Source organism: Rutilus rutilus, assembly GCF_951802725.1.
Source record: "Rutilus rutilus genome assembly, chromosome: 20".
Classification (NCBI taxonomy): domain Eukaryota; kingdom Metazoa; phylum Chordata; class Actinopteri; order Cypriniformes; family Leuciscidae; genus Rutilus; species Rutilus rutilus.
Window position 1 is genome coordinate 21,444,597 of NC_140225.1, and position 25,189 is coordinate 21,469,785.

Here is a 25,189-nt window from a genome sequence, read left to right on the forward strand (position 1 = left end):
ATATTTAGCAGAAACAATTTAGCAGTAGACTTTTGATAGAGAGCTAATGACACAATTAACAGCTCCGACACACACACACACAAACACTTCCCTGAACGTTTAGCAAATAAATTTACTGACACTCTGACAGTCATCATAATTGCAGGACAAGCTCATTTGACCAATCAGACTCCCCGGAGCAGATGATAATGATGGTAATTTACGGCTTTAAGTGCTTGTCCTACGTGACTCTGTGAATTTCACTGAATGGAATCTGTTTCAGGGTACAAACTGTTCTACTCCACAGCAGCGAACAATTAACTGCAGACAGGGCCAGTCGCTTTGTTGCCATGCCAACCGGAAAGACGCTTTTCCATAGCAACTGATTCTGTGATGACCATTCCGAGAAATAAAGCTCCATACAGCAAGAATTCAATAGACACAAACGGCTGACTGGAAGCTGTTTTAGTTGTGATATGTCACATTATAACGTACAGTCAGTCAGAGATTAGAGATGTTGACTGAGCATTAGGGAGATTAACAGTGATGTGACAAGAGTCACATTTATAAATATCTATAAGAGGCGTTTGGGTTTGTATCATCTTCTGAAACATAGGTTAGCTTTATTCCACAAACCACTGGTCAGCACAGTGACACTAATACATTTCTGTTCACTTGGAAAAATAATTTTGGTTTACCACAGTGTTACTTTAGTATTATTTATACACTATTATTAGCCTGGCTAACGTCAGACCTCGTCTCATTGAGACGTGGTCTGGGAACCACATGTTCATTTTCTCGTATTTGAGGCGTGGTTTACGAATGCCCAGAGCCGTTTATTGGGCGCTACGAATGTCTGTCAAATGCGCCTGTACGTATCTAATAGCCAATCGTTTCAATTATACCAGATGGCGTATGTAGGGCGACAGAAATTCGACGAGGAAGAAGACGAAATAAACTTGTGTTCTAAACTACTTAGAACACTATCTAAGGCTGCATCGAAAGGTAACTTCGCGTCTGCTGCCATGTTGGATCCATAGATATAAACAAACTGCTTCGGTGTGTCGCATAGACGTCGTCATCGTCTTGCTGCTCCCTCCCCGTTCTGTGATTGGTTCCCTTTTTGATGGGAAAATCTGGTCCATGGTGTCCAGGGCTGCGTTCAGCCCCGACAAAACGTTGCACAACGTTTTTTAAACAGAAACGGTGATGCGTTGAACACACTGTTCTGATGACGCAAGAGTTGCAACTATGGCAGCTGAGAAGGCCATTCTTTGTGTTCTTTGTGAAGAATTTTCGGAGCCTGATGAAGTCGGTATAAATATGTGTTTAATACTACAAAATATGCCCGATGTCACAGTTACTGCACTTGCCGCCCAGAACAAAAGAGAACATCCCAATCGAGTGAAGGGATTTGTGGAAACTGAAATGGAAGCACACATCTTACCTAATTCAGACTAAAACACATCTATTTAGCCTCACATACTGACTTTATTTGTAGGTCATACTGTTTTAATACCCTGTATTTTCTTTCTCATTTTTAGGAAAAGCACTTAATTACCATTGTTTATTTCTATACCAGATGTCATACACTTGCAATGAAGCTAAAAATATAAACAACTACATCATTATGTTGATATCCTATATTTTTACAATAAAACTTATGACAAACATGTCTTCTAATATCCTCAGTTGTTGCGTATACCGAGCTGCATCAAACACATTTGTAAATTACTTTCCTTGAACCCATTGTGCGAGTTCACTTTAATACCGCGTGCTTTATATACATGTTGCTGCTGATTGGACTGCAGTTCTGACACACCCACCAAACAAGAGAAGACGTATCTCAAACCCCATTGCACACCGGTGCACGCCGTTTCCAGGAAACATGACGTTCAACCCGGAAACCGTAGCAAAACATTGCGCACCGTTTTGAACTTGAACGTGCCCCAAGGCTGCGATATTTTTTTTCCCAGGATGGTAGGGGAAGACTCATGAATATTCATTAGGGAAGTCATCCCTGATTGGTCTGATGACCTACCCCTAACCCCACCCCTAAACCTACCCGCCACTGGGGGTCTGATGACCTACTCCTAACCCCGCCCTAAACCTACCCGTCACTGGGGTTAAGACCAATCAGGGATGACTTCCCTAATGAATATTCATGAGTCTTCCCCTACCATCCTGGGAAAAAAAATATCGCCCCCAGGCTGCCTAGCAGCGTGAATAAAATCGTGCTGCGCACAAGGCAGCATGGGGAAACCCAGGCTACACTATTATAGTATTTATTCATATTTTGAATTAGCTTTTATTTTTATATTTTCAGTTTTCATTTGAATTTTAGTTCAAGTTTTAATCATTTTGTTATGTGCTTTTGTAATGTTTTATCGATTTTATACATTTTTATTTCAGTCTTAGCTTTAGTCATTTTGTTGCCAAGACAACATTTCAAAATTAAAAAAATACTTTTAATAGTTTTAATATTAGTTAACAATACTGGATTACCATAAAGTTAATTAATTAGATTTTTACTGACAATGTCAAAGGATAGTTTTATGCTTAAAAAAAAAATTCTGCAGATATGAGCCAAGGTCTGATTTTAAAAAAAAAGCTAGTATTTAAGTAGCTAGTAAATTACACCTAAAACTTTTTTTCATATTCAATAAAAAAATTTAAATGCTTCTGAAATAACTGAATTTCCTTAATGAATGAAGTGAATTTCTTAAATGCATTTCACTGTCCTACATTTTCATATCTACATGCTACATCTACATACATATCTCATGTCATCCATATCTACATGCGAGTCAAGCATAACTACGCTATGCATATTTAGGGGTCCAAGCACTGATGGTGCTGGAACCCTATTGTGTTGCTACTGATTTTTCTTCTTCTTCCTTCTTATTTTTCTGCCCTAAATGTGTATGGGTGTCAGAGCAACCCCAAAGTTGGCAGGATGGTCCCAATCATACACCACTACTCAGGTGCACAGACACACACCCGCCCGACACTAGGTGGCGCTATAAAAAGGCAGTTTGCATTTTGGATCAAAACTATCGATAAACTTTTTTTTTTTTTTTTTCATGTGTTTGATATGACCCATTATGACTATCTTGTCAAAACTTTGTACATGGAAAAACATGCTTAGCAAACATGCTTAGTTTTATGAATTTTTGATGCTTGGGAAGCTAACAGCAAATTCTAAACTATCAGCCATTTCAACGGAAAGATGAAGGCTGTGATTTTAATGTTGCACAGGATAAGGAATATTTTAAGCCTACTCTTTTTCTATCAGTTTCCATCCCTTTGAATATGCATTGATCTAGTTAATTTGCATAACAATGGTACACTGACTGTACTGCCCCCTTGTGGGAAGAGTTGTTTGTGTTTTGAGTTTCTTGCGTTTTGTCCACGCAGAGCTTCCGTAGTTCAGTGATTCTCCTAACAGTCCCACAGCAAGTCGTACTCCAGAGTGTTAAAGTCTGTAAATTATTATTTTGGTCCCTAAAAAAGATCTGTCTGTAAGTATTTGTTTGATAGTGATCTTAGCTTCTTTTAGATACCAAATTTTAGTAATTTTAACATGTTTTCAATTCGTAATTTGTAAGGAAATATGTGGCGCTAGTATTGTTAGCTTCCCTATGGCATTTTCCATGTATATTGGCATCGTGCTTGTCGCTCGCTAATGCAATCTTTTTGTGAGGTTTTTAGTTTATTCTAAGCTACTTATTTTATATTTGCATTGTATATTCACCCTATTGAGATTGTAATATGCATTTTCTTTGTTTCTGTATGTTACAGTTTTACAGTCTTTCCAGTAAAACACACCAACAGAGCACGGTGCTTCCTGGTTCTTTATTGGAGATTGTTAGCTATCTGTAAAGCTAGTTCACACACACTAGTAAAGGCAGAATAGTAAAAAGACAGATGGAAGGTCAGCCAAAAGTCGATACAGAAGACAACACTGCTGTCCCGGACCACCAAAGTACAGTCAGCAACGTTGGTGACCTGTGGGAAACGAGATCGAACTGTTCTAACACCTCACGTTCCAGTCAGCGGTCACGGGCCAGTCAAAGGTCCAATGCAAGCATTTTGGCAGCAAAAGCACGTGCTAAAGCAGCTGCCGCTCAAGCACAGGCATCATACGCCGAAAGAGAAGCAGAGGTGATAAAAGAAAAAGCCCACATCGAAGCTGAAGCTACAAAAAAGAAAGCAGAGCTCAGTGCTGACCTCCTCAAACTGCGTCTACAGAGTGCAGCTGCAGCCGCCAACGCCGAGGCAGAGGTCCTGGAGGCAGCAGCCGAAGGTGAAGGTGGAGATACCTGGTTTCCAAAAAACAGTGACAATGTCGTCCAGCCCATACCAGTTCCACCTCCGCCGGCTAATACCCACTTTGACTCCACACAAGCTACCACACTAGTGCTTCCAGCAGCTCAGCGAGGAAATTACAGTGGTGATTTTGTGCAAAATAAAGTCAAAGAGCACAGCGTACAAAACAGTGAGATTAGTGAATATGGGTTTCAAGAGCTACAAGTGGCGCATTCCTCACATAATGGCATCACCAGTGGAACAGATCGTTCTTATGCCCAAAGCTCATTCAAAAATGCTTTTTTCACATCTCACTCGCAGTATCCAACCCCAGTTACTACTGACCACAGATTTCAGCCACGCTCTATCCATCAGTCTCCCCCTTTCCAGCCCAGGCTATCGTCTCCACGCCCTGCTGTCAGTGCGAACGAGCCCAATTCCCCAGCTACATCAGACTTAGCCAAATATTTGGTTCGCAGAGAGTTGGTTAGCTCAGGGCTTCTGACGTTTGATGATAAGCCTGAAAATTACTGGGCTTGGAAGGCATCTTTTTTGAATGCTATAGAAGGACTCTATTTATCCCCAAGAGAGGAGTTGGATCTCCTCTGCAAGTGGTTAGGCCCCAAATCATCAGAGCAAGCAAAACGATTAAGGGCTGTACACACCTATGATGCCACAGCTGGTGTCAAAATGGTGTGGCAAAGACTGGAGGATAGCTATGGGTCCCCGGAAGCGATAGAGAATGCTCTCCTGAAAAGGTTGGAAGATTTTCCCAAAATCGCAAACAGAGAAAACCACAAGTTGAGGGAGCTAGGTGATCTCATCTCAGAGCTCGATGCTGCCCGTGTAGATGGTCTCCTACCTGGCTTGAGTTACCTAGATACGTCCCGGGGTATCACTCCTATTGTTCAAAAACTCCCATTCCACCTCCAAGAGAAATGGATTACTTCAGCATCCTACTACAAAGAGCAACACCATGCTTCATACCCGCCATTCCCTGTTTTCGTGAAGTTTGTGTGCGACAAAGCTAAAACTCTCAATGACCCAAGCTTTGCCCCCTTGCTCTCTACTGGTTGCCCAAGTGTTTATAGGCCTGAAAGGCTGAACAAGCCCAACTTCAAAACTGCAGTATCTGTTCGAAAAACTGAAATAACTGCTCCAAAAGGCTATCGTGACTCCTCTGACCAAAAGATGGTTGATCCAGATAAACTGTGCCCGCTCCACAACAAACCACACTCCCTCCGCAAGTGTCGTGGTTTCAGAGCAAAGACCTTGGATGAGAGAAAAGCCATTCTGAAGGAAAAGAACATTTGTTACAAGTGCTGTTCCTCCGTTGACCACATGGCAAAAGACTGCGACACAAGTGTACATTGCAATGAGTGTAAAAGCGACCACCACACCACCGCGCTGCACCCTGGACCAGCACCCTGGAAAACGGAAACTCCAGGCTCTGCAGCCTCAGACGGGCATGGCGGGGAGCAACGAGAAAGTTCTGTCCAAGCCATTGTGTCCAAATGTACTGAGATCTGTGGCAAAGGTACCAGCTCACGCTCATGCTCCAAAATCTGTCTAGTAAACATTTATCCTGCTGGACACAAAGAAAAGGCAGTGAAAGCCTATGCTGTGTTAGACGAGCAAAGCAATAGGTCTTTAGCAAAGACGGAATTCTTTGAGATCTTTAACGTTAACACAGGCACCAAAGTTTACACTTTGAAAACCTGCTCAGGTGTAAGTGAGACAAGGGCACGCCGAGCTGACGGTTTCATAGTAGAGTCTCTCGACGGCAACACTAGCGTCCAGCTTCCCACATTAATCGAGTGCAACATGCTCCCAGATGATCGATCTGAGATCCCGACGCCGGAGGTCGCAATACACCACACTCACCTCAAGCATTTGGCAGCCAAGATTCCAGATTTGGACCCTAATGCTTCAATACTGGTCCTCCTTGGTCGGGACATACCAAGAGTGCACAAGGTCAGAGAACACTACAACGGCCCCCACGATGCTCCGTACGCCCAGCGCCTCGACCTTGGCTGGGTCATAATAGGTGAGGTCTGCCTTGGGGGTGCTCACGTGCCAAGCAAAATCAGTGTTTACCGCACAACAGTGTTGAACAATGGACGCACATCTCTCTTGGACTCTTGCTCCAACTCATTCCATGTCAAAGAAAAGGTCCTGAGCACTGACTCCACATTTAACTCTTTGAGCATGACCAGCTTGATTGACATAGATGAGAACGACTGTCTCACCAACAAATTGTTCATGAGAACGCCACATGATGACAAACCCGCTATGTCAGTGGATGATGAACTCTTCCTGGAGATCATGGATGAGCAGATGTTTATGGACGAGTCCAACAGCTGGGTGGCGCCACTACCCTTTAAACCAAACAGGCACAGACTACCCAACAACCGAGACCAAGCGGTCAAACGTCTCAATTCGCTGCGTCGCGTGCTTAACAAAAAGCCCCACATGAAAGAACATTTCTTGAACTTTATGCAGAAAATGTTTGAGTCAGGACACGCGGAACCCGTCCCGCCACTCGACAAAGAACAAGAGTGTTGGTACCTACCGTTCTTTGGTGTCTACCATCCTCGCAAACCTGACCAGATACGTGTAGTGTTTGACTCTAGTGCCACTCACGAAGACACGTCTCTAAACAATGTTTTGTTGAGCGGCCCAGACATGAACAACACCCTTATCGGGGTCCTCTTGCGTTTCCGCAAAGAACCTGTGGCAATCACTGCAGACATAGAGCAAATGTTCTATTGTTTTGTCATTCGTGAGGACCACCGCGACTTTGTGCGTTTCCTATGGTATGAAGGTAACGATCCCACAAAGCTCATCAGAGAGTACAGGATGACTGTACACGTGTTTGGAAATAGCCCGTCTCCCGCCATAGCAATTTATGGCCTCCGGAGGGCGGCGCTGGTTACACAAGAGGAGTACAGTGACGAGGCCAAACAGTTTGTTCTTAAAAACTTTTACGTTGACGACGGACTGGCTTCCTTTCCTTCAGACGCCAGCGCCATTCAAACTCTGAAAAGCACCAAAGAAATGCTTGCAGACTCTAACATTCGTTTGCACAAAATAGCCTCCAATAGCCCAGGTGTAATGGAAGCGTTTCCATCTGAAGAACGTGCAAAGGAACTGAAAAACCTTGACCTTGGTGCAGAGCCCCTGCCCTTACAGAGAAGTTTAGGACTGAACTGGGATTTGCAAAATGACTGTTTCACCTTCCTCGTGTCAAGAGAAGACAAGCCATTCACAAGAAGGGGCATTCTTTCTGCTGTTAACAGCTTGTATGATCCCCTGGGGTTTGTGGCCCCCATCATCATGCAAGGCAAGTCTCTCATCAGAGAATTGTGCTCAGAGAACTGTGAATGGGACACTCCACTGCCAGCAGAAAAAGAGGCACAATGGAAATCTTGGAAAAACTCGCTTGTTGACCTTGAGAAACTACAAATCCCCAGACAGTATGTGAACACGTCACTGCAATCTACCTGTCAAAGAGAGCTGTGTGTCTTTGCAGACGCCTCTACATCAGCCATATCAGCAGTTGCGTACCTTCGAGCCATAGACACCGAAGGTCACGTCTACGTAGGCTTCTGCATGGGTAAGTCCAAATTAGCTCCTAGACAAGTCCACACAGTACCTCGTTTGGAGCTATGTGCTTCAGTTCTGGCGGTGGAGCTGGCAGACATGCTACTAAATGAACTTGACATCGAAATTCACAAAGTGAAATACTACACTGACAGCCGAGTAGTCTTAGGCTACATCAACAACACCAGCCGAAGGTTCTATGTCTACGTGGCCAACCGTGTTGCTCGCATCAGAAAGTCATCTGAACCCAGTCAGTGGCACTTTGTGAGCACGGAAAGCAATCCTGCCGATCATGGAACACGGCATGTGCCAGCTTCATTACTGAGTTCTACCAATTGGTTTACTGGTCCTGAATTCTTGAGGAAAAGTGATGGAGAGTGTCCTGTGCAACCAAACAGCTTTCAACTTGTTGAACCGGCCACAGACACTGAAGTCCGCCCACAAGTCTCAACATTTGCAACAATGACTGTGACAAAATCGCTCGGCTCACACAGGTTTGAGCGCTTCTCCAGTTGGAAACGTCTTACACAAGCTATCGCCAAACTCATTGAAAAGGTCAGATCTATCTCAAAAGCTCCTGAGTCAAATGAATCAAAGATGGACGCTCTAACACAAGCAAAGTTAGTTATTGTACGGACAGTTCAAGGCGAGACATTTGAAAAGGAAATAAAAACTTTGAACAAAGGAGAGGACATACTAAAACACAGTCCACTGAAGAATCTCAATGTGTTTTTGGACAAAGAAGGACTGGTGCGAGTAGGAGGACGTGTGACTTCTGCAGAAATAACTCAAGAACAAAGCCAACCCATTGTTATTCCAAAGAAGCATCACATTGCTGCTTTGCTGGTCCAGTTCTACCACGAGCAGGTTGTGCACCAAGGTAGACACATCACAGAAGGAGCCATCAGGTCTGCTGGACTGTGGATCCTTGGAGGAAAAAGGTTGGTGACAAATTTTCTCAACAAATGCACAACCTGCCGCAGGTTAAGAGGAAATGTACAACAACAAAAAATGGCAGACATTCCAGCTGATCGTCTCATCCAAACTCCTCCTTTCACACATGTCGGGGTGGACGTGTTTGGACCATGGAACATCAGCATCCGCCGGACAAGAGGTGGAGTGTTAGAGAACAAACGCTGGGCAGTAATGTTTACCTGTTTAGTCACACGAGCAGTCCACATCGAGGTAGTTGAGTCTCTCTCAACTTCAAGTTTCATAAATGCTCTCAGAAGGTTCCTGGCCATAAGAGGCCCCACAAAGCTCTTTCGATCAGATTGTGGAACGAACTTCGTTGGAGCGTGCAGAGAGCTTCAGATAAGTTCAGAAGATCCAGAGCTTCAATCCTACCTCAAAAATGAGGCATGCACTTGGAAGTTCAACCCACCTCACTCCTCTCACATGGGAGGGGTGTGGGAAAGAATGATCGGAGTGGCCCGACGTATTTTGGACGCTATGCTGCTGAAAGTTCACTCTCCAAATCTGACTCATGAGGTTCTTGTGACGCTCATGGCAGAGGTAACAGCCATAATGAATGGTCGTCCATTAGTACCTGTGTCATCCGATCCTCAACAACCCGACTTGCTGACACCAAGTGCCCTTCTCACTCAGAAAATCTGTCCCGTCTCTGTTCCACCTGGAGACTTTGATCCTAAGGACTTGTACCGTAAGCAATGGAAACAGGTGCAAAGTCTTGCCAACTCATTCTGGAAACGATGGCGAGAAGAGTATCTTGCAACGCTTCAACCAAGAAGAAAATGGCAAGCAGATCAACCAAACTTAGCCATTGGTGACGTTGTTCTCCTAAAGGACACTCAGGTCAAAAGAAACGAATGGCCTACTGGACTTATTGTGGACACTTATCCTGGTCGAGATAAGAGAGTACGTAAAGTAGATGTACGAATAATTAAAGAAGGTACTGCTAAGGTGTACACAAGACCTATTTCAGAAATTGTGTTATTAGTTAAAGGTTAAGAGTGTTATAGCAGTATACCAGGCGGGGAGTGTACTGCCCCCTTGTGGGAAGAGTTGTTTGTGTTTTGAGTTTCTTGCGTTTTGTCCACGCAGAGCTTCCGTAGTTCAGTGATTCTCCTAACAGTCCCACAGCAAGTCGTACTCCAGAGTGTTAAAGTCTGTAAATTATTATTTTGGTCCCTAAAAAAGATCTGTCTGTAAGTATTTGTTTGATAGTGATCTTAGCTTCTTTTAGATACCAAATTTTAGTAATTTTAACATGTTTTCAATTCGTAATTTGTAAGGAAATATGTGGCGCTAGTATTGTTAGCTTCCCTATGGCATTTTCCATGTATATTGGCATCGTGCTTGTCGCTCGCTAATGCAATCTTTTTGTGAGGTTTTTAGTTTATTCTAAGCTACTTATTTTATATTTGCATTGTATATTCACCCTATTGAGATTGTAATATGCATTTTCTTTGTTTCTGTATGTTACAGTTTTACAGTCTTTCCAGTAAAACACACCAACAGAGCACGGTGCTTCCTGGTTCTTTATTGGAGATTGTTAGCTATCTGTAAAGCTAGTTCACACACACTAGTAAAGGCAGAATACTGACAGTAAAATGTAATGCTGTCCTTTTAATTTAATGATGTCTTTCACGATTATATATTATAACATTTCTATAAAGACATTTATTGTTGTGATATGAATAATAAAACAAACACTTAGGTTAAAGCATAAGGTTATGAGGCAGGCAAACATATGAGAGAAATTAAAGATAAATAAGGGTTTTAGCTGCAATGGTATCTTCTCATTTATTTGAAATTGTCCTGTGACATATCTAATTTTAAATGTTGAATATGAGTCCACACATACAGTACACCACATATACACTATATTGCCAAATGTTTTGAAACGTCTGCCTTTACATGCACATGAACTTTAATGACATCCCATTCTTAATCCGTAGAGTTTAATATGGAGTTGGCCCACCCCTTAACAGCTTCAACTCTTCTGAGAAGGCTTTCTACAAGGTTTAGGAGTGTGTTTATGGGAATTTTTTACCATTCTTCTAGAAGCGCATTTGTGAGGTCAGGCATTGATGTTGGACGAGAAGGCCTGGCTCGAAACCTCTGCTCTAATTCATCCCAAAGGTGTTCTATCGGGTTGAGGTCAGGACTCAAGTTCCTCCTCACCAAACTCACTCATCCATGTCTTTATGGACCTTGCTTTGTGCACTGGTGTGCAGTCATGTTGGAACAGGAAGGGGCCATGCCCAAACTGTTCCCACAAACTGTTCATTGGGAGTATGAAATTGTCCAAAATGTCTTGGTGTGCTGAAGCATTAAGAGTTACTTTCACTGAAACTAAGAACCCCAGAAAAACAACCCACACCATAATCCCTCCTCCACCAAACTTTACACTTGGCACAATGCAGTCAGGCAAGCACCGTTCTCCTGGCAACCGCCAAACCCAGACTCGCCCATCGGATTGCCAGACAGAGGTGTGTGATTCGTCACTCCAGAGAACATGTCTCCACTGCTCTAGAGTCCAGTGGCGGCGAGCTTTACACCACTGCATCCGACACTTTGCATTGCACTTGGGGACGTAAGGCTTGGATGCAGCGGCTCGGCCATGGAAACCCATTCCATGAAGCTCTCTAGCACTGTTCTTGAGCTAATCTGAAGGCCACACAAGGTTTGGAGGTCTGTAGCTATTGACTGCAGAAAGTTGGCGACTTCTTTGCACTGTGCGCTTCAGCATGCGCTGACTCCGCTCTGTGATTTTACGTGGCCTACCACTCTGTGGCTGAGTTGCTATTGTTCCCAAATGCTTCCACTTTGTTATAATACCACTAGTTGACCAAAGGAATATTTAGTAGTAAGGAAATTTCACGAATGGACTTATTGCACAGGTGGCAACCTATCACAGTACCACTCTTGAATTCACTGAGCTCCTGAGAGCGACCCGTTCTTTCACAAATGTGTGTAGAGGCAGTCTGCATGCCTATGTGCTTGATTTTATACAACTGTGGCCATGGAAGTGATTGAAACACCTGAATTCAATGATTTGGAGGGGTGTCCCAATACTTTTGGCAATGGTGTATTATGATCAAACCCTAACTCTCTGTGAAGATTCAAGATGGACCAAATGGATTATATTCTACATTTCAAATAGATCGCTAATCATCCACATGGGCCATTAGTGCTTGGACCCCAGTGATTGCTGCTTGTGGCTATATTTATATATAAATTTATATAAATTTGTAGAAGAGAATGTAAGTACGTACCTTCACAGTCAGACAGCTCTGTGCTTCCTTCTTCCTGGTCAGACAGCAGACGTTTAAATTTGTGATGTGGCCCTGGTGCGCTCTGGGTGTTGAGCTCCGTGACCCCTGAACGGAAGCTTTGTGAGCGGGAAACGGAGATCTCAAACTGCTTTGCCAACTCATCATCGCTGTCTGATAAACTGGAAATATCATCGTCATCGCCGTAACTATTCACTGCAAACACACACATGGACGGGGACAGAAGGACAAACAAAAAAAGAGACAAAAAATTAGACAAAGATCAATGCAGAGAAAACGTATGACCTTCCAGTTTAGCTACAGGCAGATTTTGCAGCCATAATTCCAAGGTAATTCTATGTGGTTGCTAAGGTGTTCTGTGTCATTACTGTGACATTGCTATACTAGGTGGATTCTAGGGCTGGGCTAGGAAAGTTTATTTCTTCTGCTGAACGCAAAGGAAGATATTTTGAAGAATGTCGGTAACCAAACAGTTGATGGACCCCATTGACTTCCATAGTAGGAAATAAATACTATGGAAGTCAATGGGGTCCGTCAACTGTTTGGTTACCGACATTCTTCAAAATATCTTATTTTGTGTTCAGCTGAGGAAAGAAATTCATACAGGTTTGAAACAACTTGAGGGTGAGGAAATTATGACAGAATGTTCATTTTGAAGTGAACTATTCCTTTAAGCTAACGGTTACAGTTTATTGTATTCGTTTGTGGGATTTTTTTATATTTTCTCCAACAGCCCAAGAATACATACAGGCCTATAGAATGGTGCGTAAAACAAATCCATAAGGGAAAAAACTGTAAATAATAAATCAACTCCACTCGATTCCAAGTGATCAAGGGCTTAGGGCGTTCCATTTAAACACATTACAAGGGCTTTGCCAGTAGTGGGCACTCGTGCAAAGTAAGCAATGACGTACATCCGAGTGAGCGAGGCGGAAGGAAGTTAGTGAGGACAGGGCATAAAAAATTAGACTTAAACACAGCCCAGGTTGTTGCTAAGTAGCCTAAGTCAAAAGAGTCCATCCTTAAGACATTCTGATCCCTAGAAATGGCTCCAGTCCCTTGTTCAATGCAAGTCTTTAACCACCACCACCAAATTTTGGGGTCGTTTTGATGAGTCTCTTATGCTCACCAAGGCTGCATTAATTTAATCAAAAATACAGTAAAACAGTAATAATGTGAAATATCATAATATAAAATAACTGGTTTTTTTATGTTTTTCAAAATGTAATTTATTCTAACGCTGAATTTTCAGCATCATTACCCCAGTCTTCAGTGTCACATGATTCTTCAGAGATCAGTCTAATATGCTGATTTGCTGCTCAAGAAACATTTATTATTATTATACAGTTATGCTGCTTAATATTTTTGCGCAAACTTTTTCAGAATTATATGATGAAAAGACAATTCCAAAGAACATCATTTATTTAAACAGAATATTTTGTGACACTAAAAATAATTTTTACAGTTTTTGATCAAATTGAATTAATGCATCCTTGCCAAATAAAAGTGTTAATTTCTTTCCAAAAACAATATCGTGATCCCAAACTTTTGAATGGTAGTGATGCCTTAGCAAGCACCATTAAAAACTCAGAAAAAAAATAAAAAAATAAAAAACCTTTACTTTACAATACAGGAAACTTTGACCACAATAACTATTTCTATTCTATTCCATTCTATTCTACTCCATTGAAAAATTGAAATTGAATTGAGTGTGTAGACAAGCACGTCTACCATACGCACCTAATCACACGAGAGTGGCCAATTAGTCTCTTTGAGTCTCTTTTTTTCTCTCTCTCACCCATCATAGTTCCACATCCATTCATTTCACTGTATTTCGCCACATCATTCACTCACACACACACATCAAATTAGGCCAAGGAGCAGCATAGGAGGTTGCCATGGTTACCGGTCCCTCATGCTGAAGTGTTTTCCTTAATGTACATTCCGTACAACATAAATTATACCTTCTGTGTCTGTGTGGTTCCAAACAGAGGAGCTCAGAAATAACTGCTGCAAAGAGCCCTTCGAAACAAACGTCCTTGTAGATTTCAACTGACGGGCTTTTTATGTGAAACTATATAAATACCTCTCTGATTCAGTAAAACATGTACTAAACTGCTACATTTCAGTGATTAATGTTAATAAATAAATTTGTAACATTTTTAAATAAAGTTAATGTATTATAAACAAATATGAATTTAAAAGCATTTCATATTTCTTCCCCCCAAAAAAGAAAAGGTTTTTGGTTTGCTATTTAAAAGTGGTAAGTCAAAACCATGAGTACAGATTTTTTTTTTTAAACGAATATGATGCTGCTAGTTCATCTACTGTACATTAGCATCAGACTGTCCATCTTTCCTTAGATGTATTCCATTACAGTTATTACATCGCTAGGACACATTTCTCAACACTTTTCAAAACTCTTCACACAGTGAGCACAACATCAGCCTATGAACTGAAAATGATTTAACACTGCTTTGGCACAAATGCATTCAATGACTACATCTTTCAGATGACATGAATACATTTATACTCACTTAGACACAAACACCACCTAAACTATATATACCTATATATACAACCAGGACCACAGTGGAAATAAGTTTGTAACTTTTTTGTGTTATCCTCGACAGTTCTGATTAATGTATAACGTTATGCATTTATTTGTGTTACTGTCTAATAAAAAATAATACAAAAAAAATAAAAAACCTACAGGCCAATTTGCACTTTAACATGCTCTTTTCAAAATTGTTAAACTTAAGTTCAAAACCTAACATAATACAAAATTGAATAGGACTGAAATTTGCTACATTTATTTTCTACAGTAATACCTAATTGAAATATATTATGAATCTAAAAAATTTAATACTATTAAAACAATGAGATGTAGCTGAAAACCACAGATGTTAGTCTTTCAATTGTATTACCATCTAATACAATAATTAAGTTGGCTTGAGAAAGCCAACTTACTGATATTGTACTTAAACTTATTATTCTTCTGAGACTAAAAATTTCTATATGTAACTCCTCCTAGAGCTTTAACTCTACATACTCCAAACTCGGCTCAGACACTCAAACTTTTCTGACTAAGTGTGCTATCTATTTTCAGACTGATCGGACTTACGGTTTTCCTAAAAATGACGATCAAAACTCGAAAAAACTCATTCAAAAACTCCCATTGACTTACATTGGGGAGTTCTAAAAAATTCAAACCGACAAAAATTTAAATCTAAACACCTTGAAGACTAAACCAAACTGCCGTTCTATATACTATATGAGCCATTGAGACTCATTTAAACAAATAAACTCATCCATCTATCTACTTCAAACTACTTTAAACTTTAAACTATCTATCTATCTCTTTTTAACTAATCCATCTTTCTTTCTAACTTATCCATCTTTCTTTCTAATTAATCTATCTTTCTTTCTAACTAATCCATCTTTCTTTCTTTCTTTCTTTCTTTCTAATCTATCTATCTTTCTTTCTAACTTATTCATCTTTCTTTCTCTCTAATTAATCTATCTTTCTCTCTAACTAATCCATCTTTCTTTCTTTCTTTCTTTCTTTCTTTCTAACTAACTAATATTTCCTTCATTCTTTCTAACTAATCTATCTTTCTTTCTTTCTTTCTTTCTTTCTTTCTTTCTTTCTTTCTAACTACTCTCTTTCTTTCTTTCTTTCTTTCTTTCTAACTAATCTTTCTTTCTAACCTTTTTATCTTTCTAACCTATCTTTCTTTCTTTCTTTCTAACTAATCTTTCCTTCATTCTTTTCTAACTGATCTTTCTTTCTTTCTTTCTTTCTTACTACTCTTTTTCTTTCTCTTTCTTTCTTTCTTTCTTTCTTTCTAACTTATCCATCTTTCTTTCATTCTAATTAATCTATCTTTCTTTCTAACTAATCCATCTTTCTTTCTTTTGTTCTTTCTTTCTTTCTTTCTTTCTTTCTAACCTTTTTATCTTTCTAACCTATCTTTCTTTCTTTCTTACTAATCTTTCCTTCATTCTTTCTAACTAATCTTTCTCTTTCTTTCTTTCTTTTTCTTTCTTTCTTTCTTTCTTTCTTTCTTTCTTTCTTTCTTTCTTTCTAACTACTCTTTTTCTTTCTTTCTTTCTCTTTCTTTCTTTCTTTCTTTCTTTCTTTCTTTCTTTCTTTCTTTCTTTCTTTCTTTCTTTCTTTCTTTCTAACTTTCTTTCTAACTAACTAATCTTTCCTTCATTCTTTCTAACTAATCTTTCTCTCTTTCTTTCTTTCTAACTACTCTTTTTCTTTCTTTCTTTCTTTCTTTCTTTCTAACGAATCTTTCTTTCTAACCTTTTTATCTTTCTAACCTATCTTTCTTTCTTTCTAACTAACTAATCTTTCCTTCATTCTTTCTAACTAATCTTTTTCTTTCTTTCTTTCTTTCTTTCTTTCTTTCTTTCTTTCTAACTACTCTTTTTCTTTCTTTCTTTCTTTCTTTCTTTCTTTCTTTCTTTCGAACTAATCTTTCTTTCTAACCTTTTTATCTTTCTAACCTATCTTTCTTTCTTTCTTTGTGTTAAATAATGCCAAGATCATGCTAAGAACTCTATAAAAACTCCATAGTAACCATCTGTGACAACTAACCAACCACTCAAAATACTTTAAACTACTTTTAAATACTTTAAACTTCAAACTACTTTAAACTTCAAACTACTTTAAACTTCAAACTACTTCAAACTAATTTAAACTTCAAACTAATTTAAACTTCAAACTTCTTCAAACTTTCTGGTCCGACTTTATCAAGCCAACTTAAAGTTTGTCTCGACGAACTTTCGCATCTAGTTTTGTACTGTAATGTAAACATAGACTATGCAACATACAGTATACTGCAGTTAATTTATTTATTTATTACAAAAGCAAATGTATATTGCTGCCTGTTGTTTGTGTTTTTAAGCTCATTCTTTTACGAGTGACAAAGTGAGTTTGTTGGGTGAAACCTTTGCTAATGTTATGGCAGAACGAGTTGATTTAAGACATGTATGAAGTGCTTTGGTAGTCAAAATCAAGTTTTAGTGCATTTCAAATGTGAAATTAACTGCTGTGCCGAGCTGATAGTTAGTTAGGAGAACAGTTTGAAGAAAAAGTGACCTAAGTATTGAGAAATGTGTCCTAGCGATTGTTAAAAAAAAAAAAAAAAAAAAAAAAATTACCTGTATCTTGCTTTCATTTTTTATTCCTAGTAATTTCCAAAACTCAGCCCCATTGACATATTTCTATCCAACCCCTTAAAGACAAATGAAATGACTTTCCTACATTTACTGGTTAACTTTTTAAAAAATGTAAACAAGATATTTTTCAGAATGTTCAAGATGAACCAGTGGTGTTTCTGTATAGATTAGACTATGTATGATTAAATATTTGTGTGTGTGTGTGTGTGTGTGTGTGTGTGTGTGTGAGGGAGTGAACATGACATGTGTATTTGATATGTGTGTACAGTGTATTCATGTGTAAATATAATGACTCTGTTTGTTTTGAGAGGGTGTTCTCAGTTTACTGACTATATTAAATATCCAGAAAGATCAAACACACACACACACACACACACACACACACACACACACACACACACACACACACACACACACACACACACACACACACACACACACACACACACACACACACACACACACACACACACACACACACACACACACACACACACAAGTCTGAGTTAAATTGAGTGTCTGTGTATATAGTCTCTTTCCAAGGAACAGAATTTCACAGAAAATTTTGCAAACAATCACAATTCAGTATGAAGAATCTAAATAAAAGTAATACAGATATCTTAAAGCTAAAGTTAAACCCATAACTGATGTTATGAAAAAATATTACGAAATATGCTAAATGTTATATAACAGAGACCTGGAGCCCTGGCTGATTTCCGATCAATTATATTTGTATAGTACAGTTTCACGAAAGAACACTTAATAGCAGCTTTACAGAAAATCAACTTATTTTGAAACGTGGAAGTACGCTATTTATACGCTATATAAAAATAATGATGTGCACTAATAAATCATTGATAATAATCCATAAAATAAAAGTCAATTTTGATTTCATGGTGACTTTACCCCTAGAGGTACACTGTAAAAAATATATGATCAATAAGTTATGACAACATATGTTTTTACATTGTTTTAACTCATCAAAATAAGTTAAGCAGTTTCAACTTTTTTTTATGTTATACAAGATTCAACCCATTATTTTAAGTCAGTTTAATGTAATTTAAGTTGCAATGACTAAGCCATCCAAGTTGATTGTACTTAAAAATTTAAGGCAGTAAACAGTAAAACTATTTGTGCTACAAACCACTGTTTTTATGATTACCATAATACATTTGAATAATAGATGATAAATACCAATTTGCAATATCAAGCAGTATAACGGACTGGTTTTGTACAGCTAAAATACAGTACAGGTCAAAAGTTTGGAAACATTACTATTTTTAATGTTTTTGAAAGAAGTTTCTTCTGCTCATCAAGCCTGCATTTATTTGATAAAAAATACAGAAAAAAAAGAAAAAAAGTAATATTGTGATATATTATTACAATTTAAAATAATTGGTTTTCAATTTATTATACTTTAAATTATCATTTATTTCTGTGATGCAAAGCTGAATTTTTAGGATCAATCACATGATCCTTTAGAAATCATTCTAATATGATGATTCAATATCAAAGTTGGAAACAGTTCTGCTGCTTAATATTTTTTCATAACCTGTGATACTTTTTTAGGATACTTTGATGAATAATAAAAAAAAAGAAGCAAATGTTTTAAAAATAGAAATCTTTTGTAACAACAATATACACTACTGGTCAGTAATTTGGGGTCAGTCTTTTTTTCCCTTTTTTTTTTAAATAAATCAATACTTTTATTCAGCAAGGATGTGTTAAATTGATAAAAAGTGATAGTAAAGATGATTTATATTATTAGAAAATATTTTTTTATTTTGAATAAATGCAGTTCTTTTTAACCATTTATTCATCAAATATATTAGGCAGCAGAACTGTTTCCAACACTCATAATAAATCTGAATATTAGAATGATTTCTAAAGGATCATGTGATAGACTGGATGTCACATGTGACACTGAAGACTGGAGTAATGATGCTGAAAATTTAGCTTTGCATCACAGGAATAAATTATTTTTTAAAGTATATTCAAATAGAAAACTTTCACAATATTACTGTTTTTTTCTGTATTTTTGATCAAATAAACGCAGCCTTGATAAGCATTAGAGACTTCTTTCAAAAAAAAACAAAAAACGTAATGTTTCTAAACTTTTGACCTGTACTGTACCTGGAGCCAGATGACAACAGAAGCCTTGTACATTCAAGTTACAAATTGCCACGTCCACTCCTATGTTAAATATAATGGATTGAGTAAGCCAAAAGTTACTGTAGCAAGGAGGAAAAACTATTTTAAAAAACCTAAATAACACTAAAATTATCAAGAGGTAACAAAGACAGTGGTAACAACAACTTATACAGTAAGCATGTCACCCATTTGTGACAACAACAGAACCACAAGTGATGTCTAATCTAAAACGGACAGCAGACTCAACAAAAAAATGGAGCAAGAAGACGGACCAATCCACTCGAACACCTGTCAACCCACATCTTACCAGCATCAGAGCAGCGTGACGCCTGCAGACTCCTCCTGCTCTCCAGCTCATCGGTCTCTTCGCTGATGGGAGTCAGACGCTCCATAGAGGGGGCATATTCAAACCCGTCGCCCTGACCTCGCAACACCATGGAGGACACATCCACTCCAGATCCATGAACAAGCCTCAAGTTCTGCTCCACTTCTGAACTCTCATCTTTCACCGAGACCTCAGAGTCAACAGCTTGGCTTTGGCCGAGGCGGCGGAAGCCGTTGGAGAACGCGTCTGAGATCTGAGCGAGCCACGAAGAGAACGCTGGGATACCTGCCTGAGGAATGTCTGCCATTCCATCAGATTTCAAAGTGTTTTCCACAATGATCTGAACGCTTTCGACAACAGCTCAAAAGTAGGCCTATTTTCAGATGCACAGAAGACCCAGTGAATTCCCTCATGTTGTGACTGTTTTAAAAACAAAATCAATACAAAACATATTCACTTTAGGAACGTTTACTTCTATAGTGCACCTAACAGTCACCATTTGCGTATGCCCAGCAGACAGACATCAAATGTACAATTTCATTAAAAGTTAACTGCGTTGATGAAAACCTTTTTAGATAATACTGTTTAAATGGTATTAAAATTCTGCATGGAACCAATAATCCAAACTTTTTAATGTCCAATAACCAATAATTGGGTGATTTTAAGACTATTTTAGACTATTTTGTCTAAATAAAAATAATTAAAAAAAAAAACACAAAATTAAAATCTTTAATTTTAAATGCAACAAGTGAATTAAGGCGTCACAACATTATAATGTAGAGTTTCAAAAATGGATTTTCATTTTGAGATTTGCCAAAGATTGCATTTAACGGTGTTATGAAATCATTTTTTAAAAAGATTAACAGTAACACTGACTGTTCATTACAATAACGTATCGTTAGTTAACATTATTTAATGCATTAACTAGGATTAATTAACATTAACTTGCAATGAGCAATACATTTGTTACATCATTTATTAATGTTACTTAATTAAGATACAAATATTTATTTTAAATAGGTCTATTAACAGATACAACATATTATTATAATAATGTATTAGTACATGTTGAAATAAACATTAACTAAGTTTAATAAATGCTTTAGAAGTTTTTTTCATTCATTCATTTTTCAACGTAGTTAACAAATGAAATCTTATAGTAAAGTTTTACCAGCTTAGCTTTGAGTGAGAGTTAGATGATGGCAAAGGTAATTTAAATGTCAAAAATATGGAAAACTAGCATGCACAATTAAATACCAATATATTTTTAAAGAATCTCAAATTTGAGCCAATAACTGATATGGAAGTGATATATTGTGCATCCCTTATAGTATATATATATATATATAGTACAAACACTTACCAGAATGGTTTCCTCAAAAAAACAACAACAATCAATTACTCCATTTAGAGCTCCTGCACCTCAGCAACTTTCTACTTATAACAAACCTTCAGTCAAACCAGTTCAGCGGCACCTGAACGCATTTCGTTTATCTAGACTCGGGACATCTCGCACGACAGACTGACTGAATATTTACTAAGGGAGCTGCTTTTGAAATAGCACGGCAGAACTTCCTCCAACACCCAGCTGATATACTGACCATGTAATGTGTGCGTTTGTGTGTACAGGTTTGTGAGGGCCAAATGGAACCATAATATACTTATATATAAAATATAACAACCGACTAGTGAGGACATTTTACTGGTCCTCACTAGTTAAAAAGGCTTATAATTCGGCCAAAACTTGTTTTTATTTAAATTGAGTGTTTTGCACATGTTTCTGTGATGGGTAGGTTTGGGGGGAAGGCAGGGGTTGGGTTAGGCCATAGAAAATATCATTAACCTGATATAAACTCAATGGAAGTCAATGCAATGTCCTCACTAATATAGTTAAACAAACATTTGTGTGTGTGTGTGTGCGTGTGTGTGTGTGTGTGTGTGTGTGTGTGTGTGTGTGTGTGACCAAAAGGTGCAGAGTTTAATTGTATGTATAACATGTTTTCCAGGAGAAAGGGACAACCCATAGAGCACACAGAGATGTGCGTGGTTCAGTGAATATATTATGCAGATAACAAGCCTGTCTGTCATTGGTCATCAAACAGACATCCCCACCCCAGACTATTATTTTCATGTGGGATAGCAGAAAGTATTTTAACAATAAAACTTACTTAAAGTCACCATGAAATTAAAATTGCAGTATTTATTAAAACAGTTTAACAGTGCACATCATTATTATTTTTTTAAATCATCTGCCCTGATAATCTTTAAAGGAGAACTCCGGTCAATTTTAACATTGAGCTCATTTTTTTGTAAATTTGGAGTGCTGTCAGTACAGAGAACAACGACAAAAATCGGTGTTGCCTACACCGTGTTATCCTCTTTTTAAAATGTGCACCCTGTTGACTTCAATGGGGCAAGTTTTAAACCTGCTTTTAGCCTCTTAACATCCTTGATGTGTCATTACAAGTGCACAGGTCATGTGAGTGATTCCTTCGGAGTGAACGCGGGTGAATCTGACTGCAGTAGATGTGAAAGATATTAATAAAAATGATGTTTATTCAGCCAGCGCACATACCTGTATTTACATCCTGTTTTCGGTCGAAGTCCACAGTAACCGATTGTCGAGTTCACGCGCGTGATCATAGGTATTAAACCTAGGCGCGTGAACTCGACAATCGGTTACTGTGGACTTCGACCGAAAACAGGATGTAAATACAGGTATGTGCGCTGGCTGAATAAACATCATTTTTTATATATTTCTTTCACATCTACTGCAGTCAGATTCACCCGCGTTCACTCAGAAGGAATCACTCACATGACCTGTGCACTTGTAATGACACATCAAGGATGTTAAGAGGCTAAAAGCAGGTTTAAAACTTGCCCCATTGAAGTCAACAGGGTGCAAATTTTAAAACGAGGATAACAAGTGTTAGCCTGACTACGTCAGACTTCCTACTTCCGCTAATTTCATTTCGCTCCTGTAGTCAGTCTGAGATAGCAGCCTATCTTTCAGTTTTCCACCGGCCTGAAAACAGCCGGGCCAATCAACGAACAGAGGGCGGGCTGAGAGCCGTGACGTAGACACTGATTGTACTGTGGATGCGTAGATTTACTTCACATAATATGCAAAAGTCGTTCACAGCCATGTTCACTCCGTTATTTCGCTCGATGGTTTAGTTTTTGCATCATACATGCGTTTACAGTGGAAGTTAGATGCGGCTGAGCATGCGCATAACACACGCCATAACCAAACGTTATGTGATTGGCTTACGGGTAACCAATGATTTTAAACTTCAGACAAGCGCCCCCCGCGAGAGAGAAAACACTTCTCTATTATGCTATTCCAGACTCTGTCTACGAAGCAAAGTGAAGTAGCAGAGTCTGGTATTACCAGGCTAAACAAGTGTAGGCAGCACCGATTTTTGTCGTTGTTCTCTGTACTGACAGCACTCCAAATGTACAAAAAAATGAGCTCAATGTTAAAATTGGCCGGAGTTCTCCTTTAATCAAAATCACTTCCTCTCTTCTCTTCTCTGATGACACGTTTACTGGTGCAAGGGTGGGACAACCTGTCACTCACATGAGATCGACCTATAGCAAACCACAACCATCCCACGATGAGCATTTCACTCAGATATATGTCACGATAGGGAAGAAAAAACTATGGCAACTTCTGTTTCATGCGAGTTTTGAGTTCACCGTTTACAAAATAGAGCCGCAAAGTCCGCAAAAAAGTTTGTCTGAACAATATTACTGACCCAGTCCTTGGTGAATCCCAGCACGGTCTCTTCGTTTGCGCCGGCTGTACTGCTCGAGGCAGGGCAGACCTCCAACACGAGCGAAACAAAGCTTCTTATTGATGAAGAGGAAGAGTATGACCAGCAAGACGACAAAGATGCCCACAGCTGACAGGAAGCCCACCGCCTCAGGAGTGACTGGTGAGGGAGTAGACACACAGATACACTGATCAGAATTATATTTTCTATCCCCTAAACCAAACCTTTATGTATTTGAAAATTGTATTTTCTTATTTAGTTATTTACTTTAATTGTTTCCTCTTGGGACCTGATGTACCAATGTTACAATCCCTGTCTTGTTTCCCCTGTTTATATACCCTAGTGTTTCCTGTGTTCTTTGTCAGGTCTTTTCTTTTCATGGCTGTTTGTTGGTGTCTTTTTATTCTTATTTCTGCTGTTCCTAGATGTTCTACTTAGTGCTGTAAAATCAATTAATCGCGATTAATCGCATCTAACATAAAAGTTTTTGTTTACATAATATAATGTGTGTGTATACTATATATATACAGTATATATATATGTGTGTGTGTGTCTATATACGGTGTTAGATGCAATTAATTGTGATTAATCACGATTAATCGATTTGACAGCACTAGTTCTACTCCTTGTGTTTTCGGTTGTTTTCATAATGAGATCTTCACCAAAGTTCACCAAACGTTACAACCAATTGGTGTCACTGGCCATGTTAAATACATTTTTTCCCTCAAATTATTATTAATAAAACTGATTTAAAGATAAATTAAATTAAAAAGGCACAGAGGCCTTCCTAGTCTAGATGAGATTTCCCTTCTACTTAAAAGGGGTTATAAAAGTATCACATCCGCTAGGGGTAAAACGTAATAAAGAAAAGAAAAGGCTTCCAGCAGGCCGTCAGACCAAAAGGACCAAGGAAAACACCATAAACTAGAAGATAAATTGGTAACACCTTACAATAAGGTTCATTAGTTAACTACTGTAGTTAACATGAACTAAGAATTAACAATACTTCTTCAGCATTTACTAATCTTAGTTAATATTAATTTCAACATTTACTAATACATTATTAAAATCAAAGGTTGTATTTGTTAACATTAGTTAATGCTCTGTGAACTAACATGAACAATGAACAGCTGGACTTTCATTAACAAACATGAGTAAATACTGTAAATGTATTACTCATTGTTAGTTCATGTATACATTAACTAATGTCAACTAATGAACCTTATTGTAAAGTGTTACTGATAAATTTATTGTAAATCACAGAAGGAAATACCAATAAAATAGGATTCGTTAAAGGGACCCACGACACAAACAAGAGGAAATAAATAAATAGTATAATTAGTAAAAAAAAATTTTTTAAAAATCAATAAAGTGGTATTTTTGGGAAGAGCTGACTGACTCCAAATTGTTCAGCATTGCACATCATAGATTTCATTTGTCATAGCTCAATGTTTTTCAGGGAACTGAATTCTGCTTGGAGGAGACAGAGAAACCACGGCCTCATATTCTGCAAAGGTGCTTTGAAGTGAACACTTCAAGTGTTAAATGGACCATTAAGTTGCATAGGAGTGAATATTTCACTGAGTCTGAGAGGG

The 25,189-nt window shown here is 38.5% G+C and overlaps 2 protein-coding genes across 2 annotated transcripts in view; one reads left to right on the forward strand and one right to left on the reverse strand.

Moving 5' to 3' along the window:
• The window catches only part of syt16 (synaptotagmin XVI), a 43,107-nt gene that overhangs the window by 11,653 nt on the left and 6,265 nt on the right, over nt 1–25,189 (reverse strand). Inside the window, exons 2-3 of the mRNA XM_084390922.1 lie at nt 23,577–23,753; nt 12,132–12,344 (exon numbers count right to left, since the gene is read on the reverse strand). Of these exons, the coding sequence (XP_084247048.1) occupies nt 12,132–12,344; nt 23,577–23,753 (390 nt within the window). The remainder of the gene's footprint in view (nt 1–12,131; nt 12,345–23,576; nt 23,754–25,189) is intronic.
• On the forward strand, nt 3,411–10,374 carry LOC311279424 (uncharacterized protein). Its single transcript, XM_084390921.1, has 2 exons — nt 3,411–3,500; nt 3,781–10,374. Exon 2 carries the CDS (start codon nt 3,907–3,909, stop codon nt 9,859–9,861), a length of 5,955 nt encoding a protein of 1,984 aa, XP_084247047.1. The 5' UTR covers nt 3,411–3,500; nt 3,781–3,906; the 3' UTR covers nt 9,862–10,374.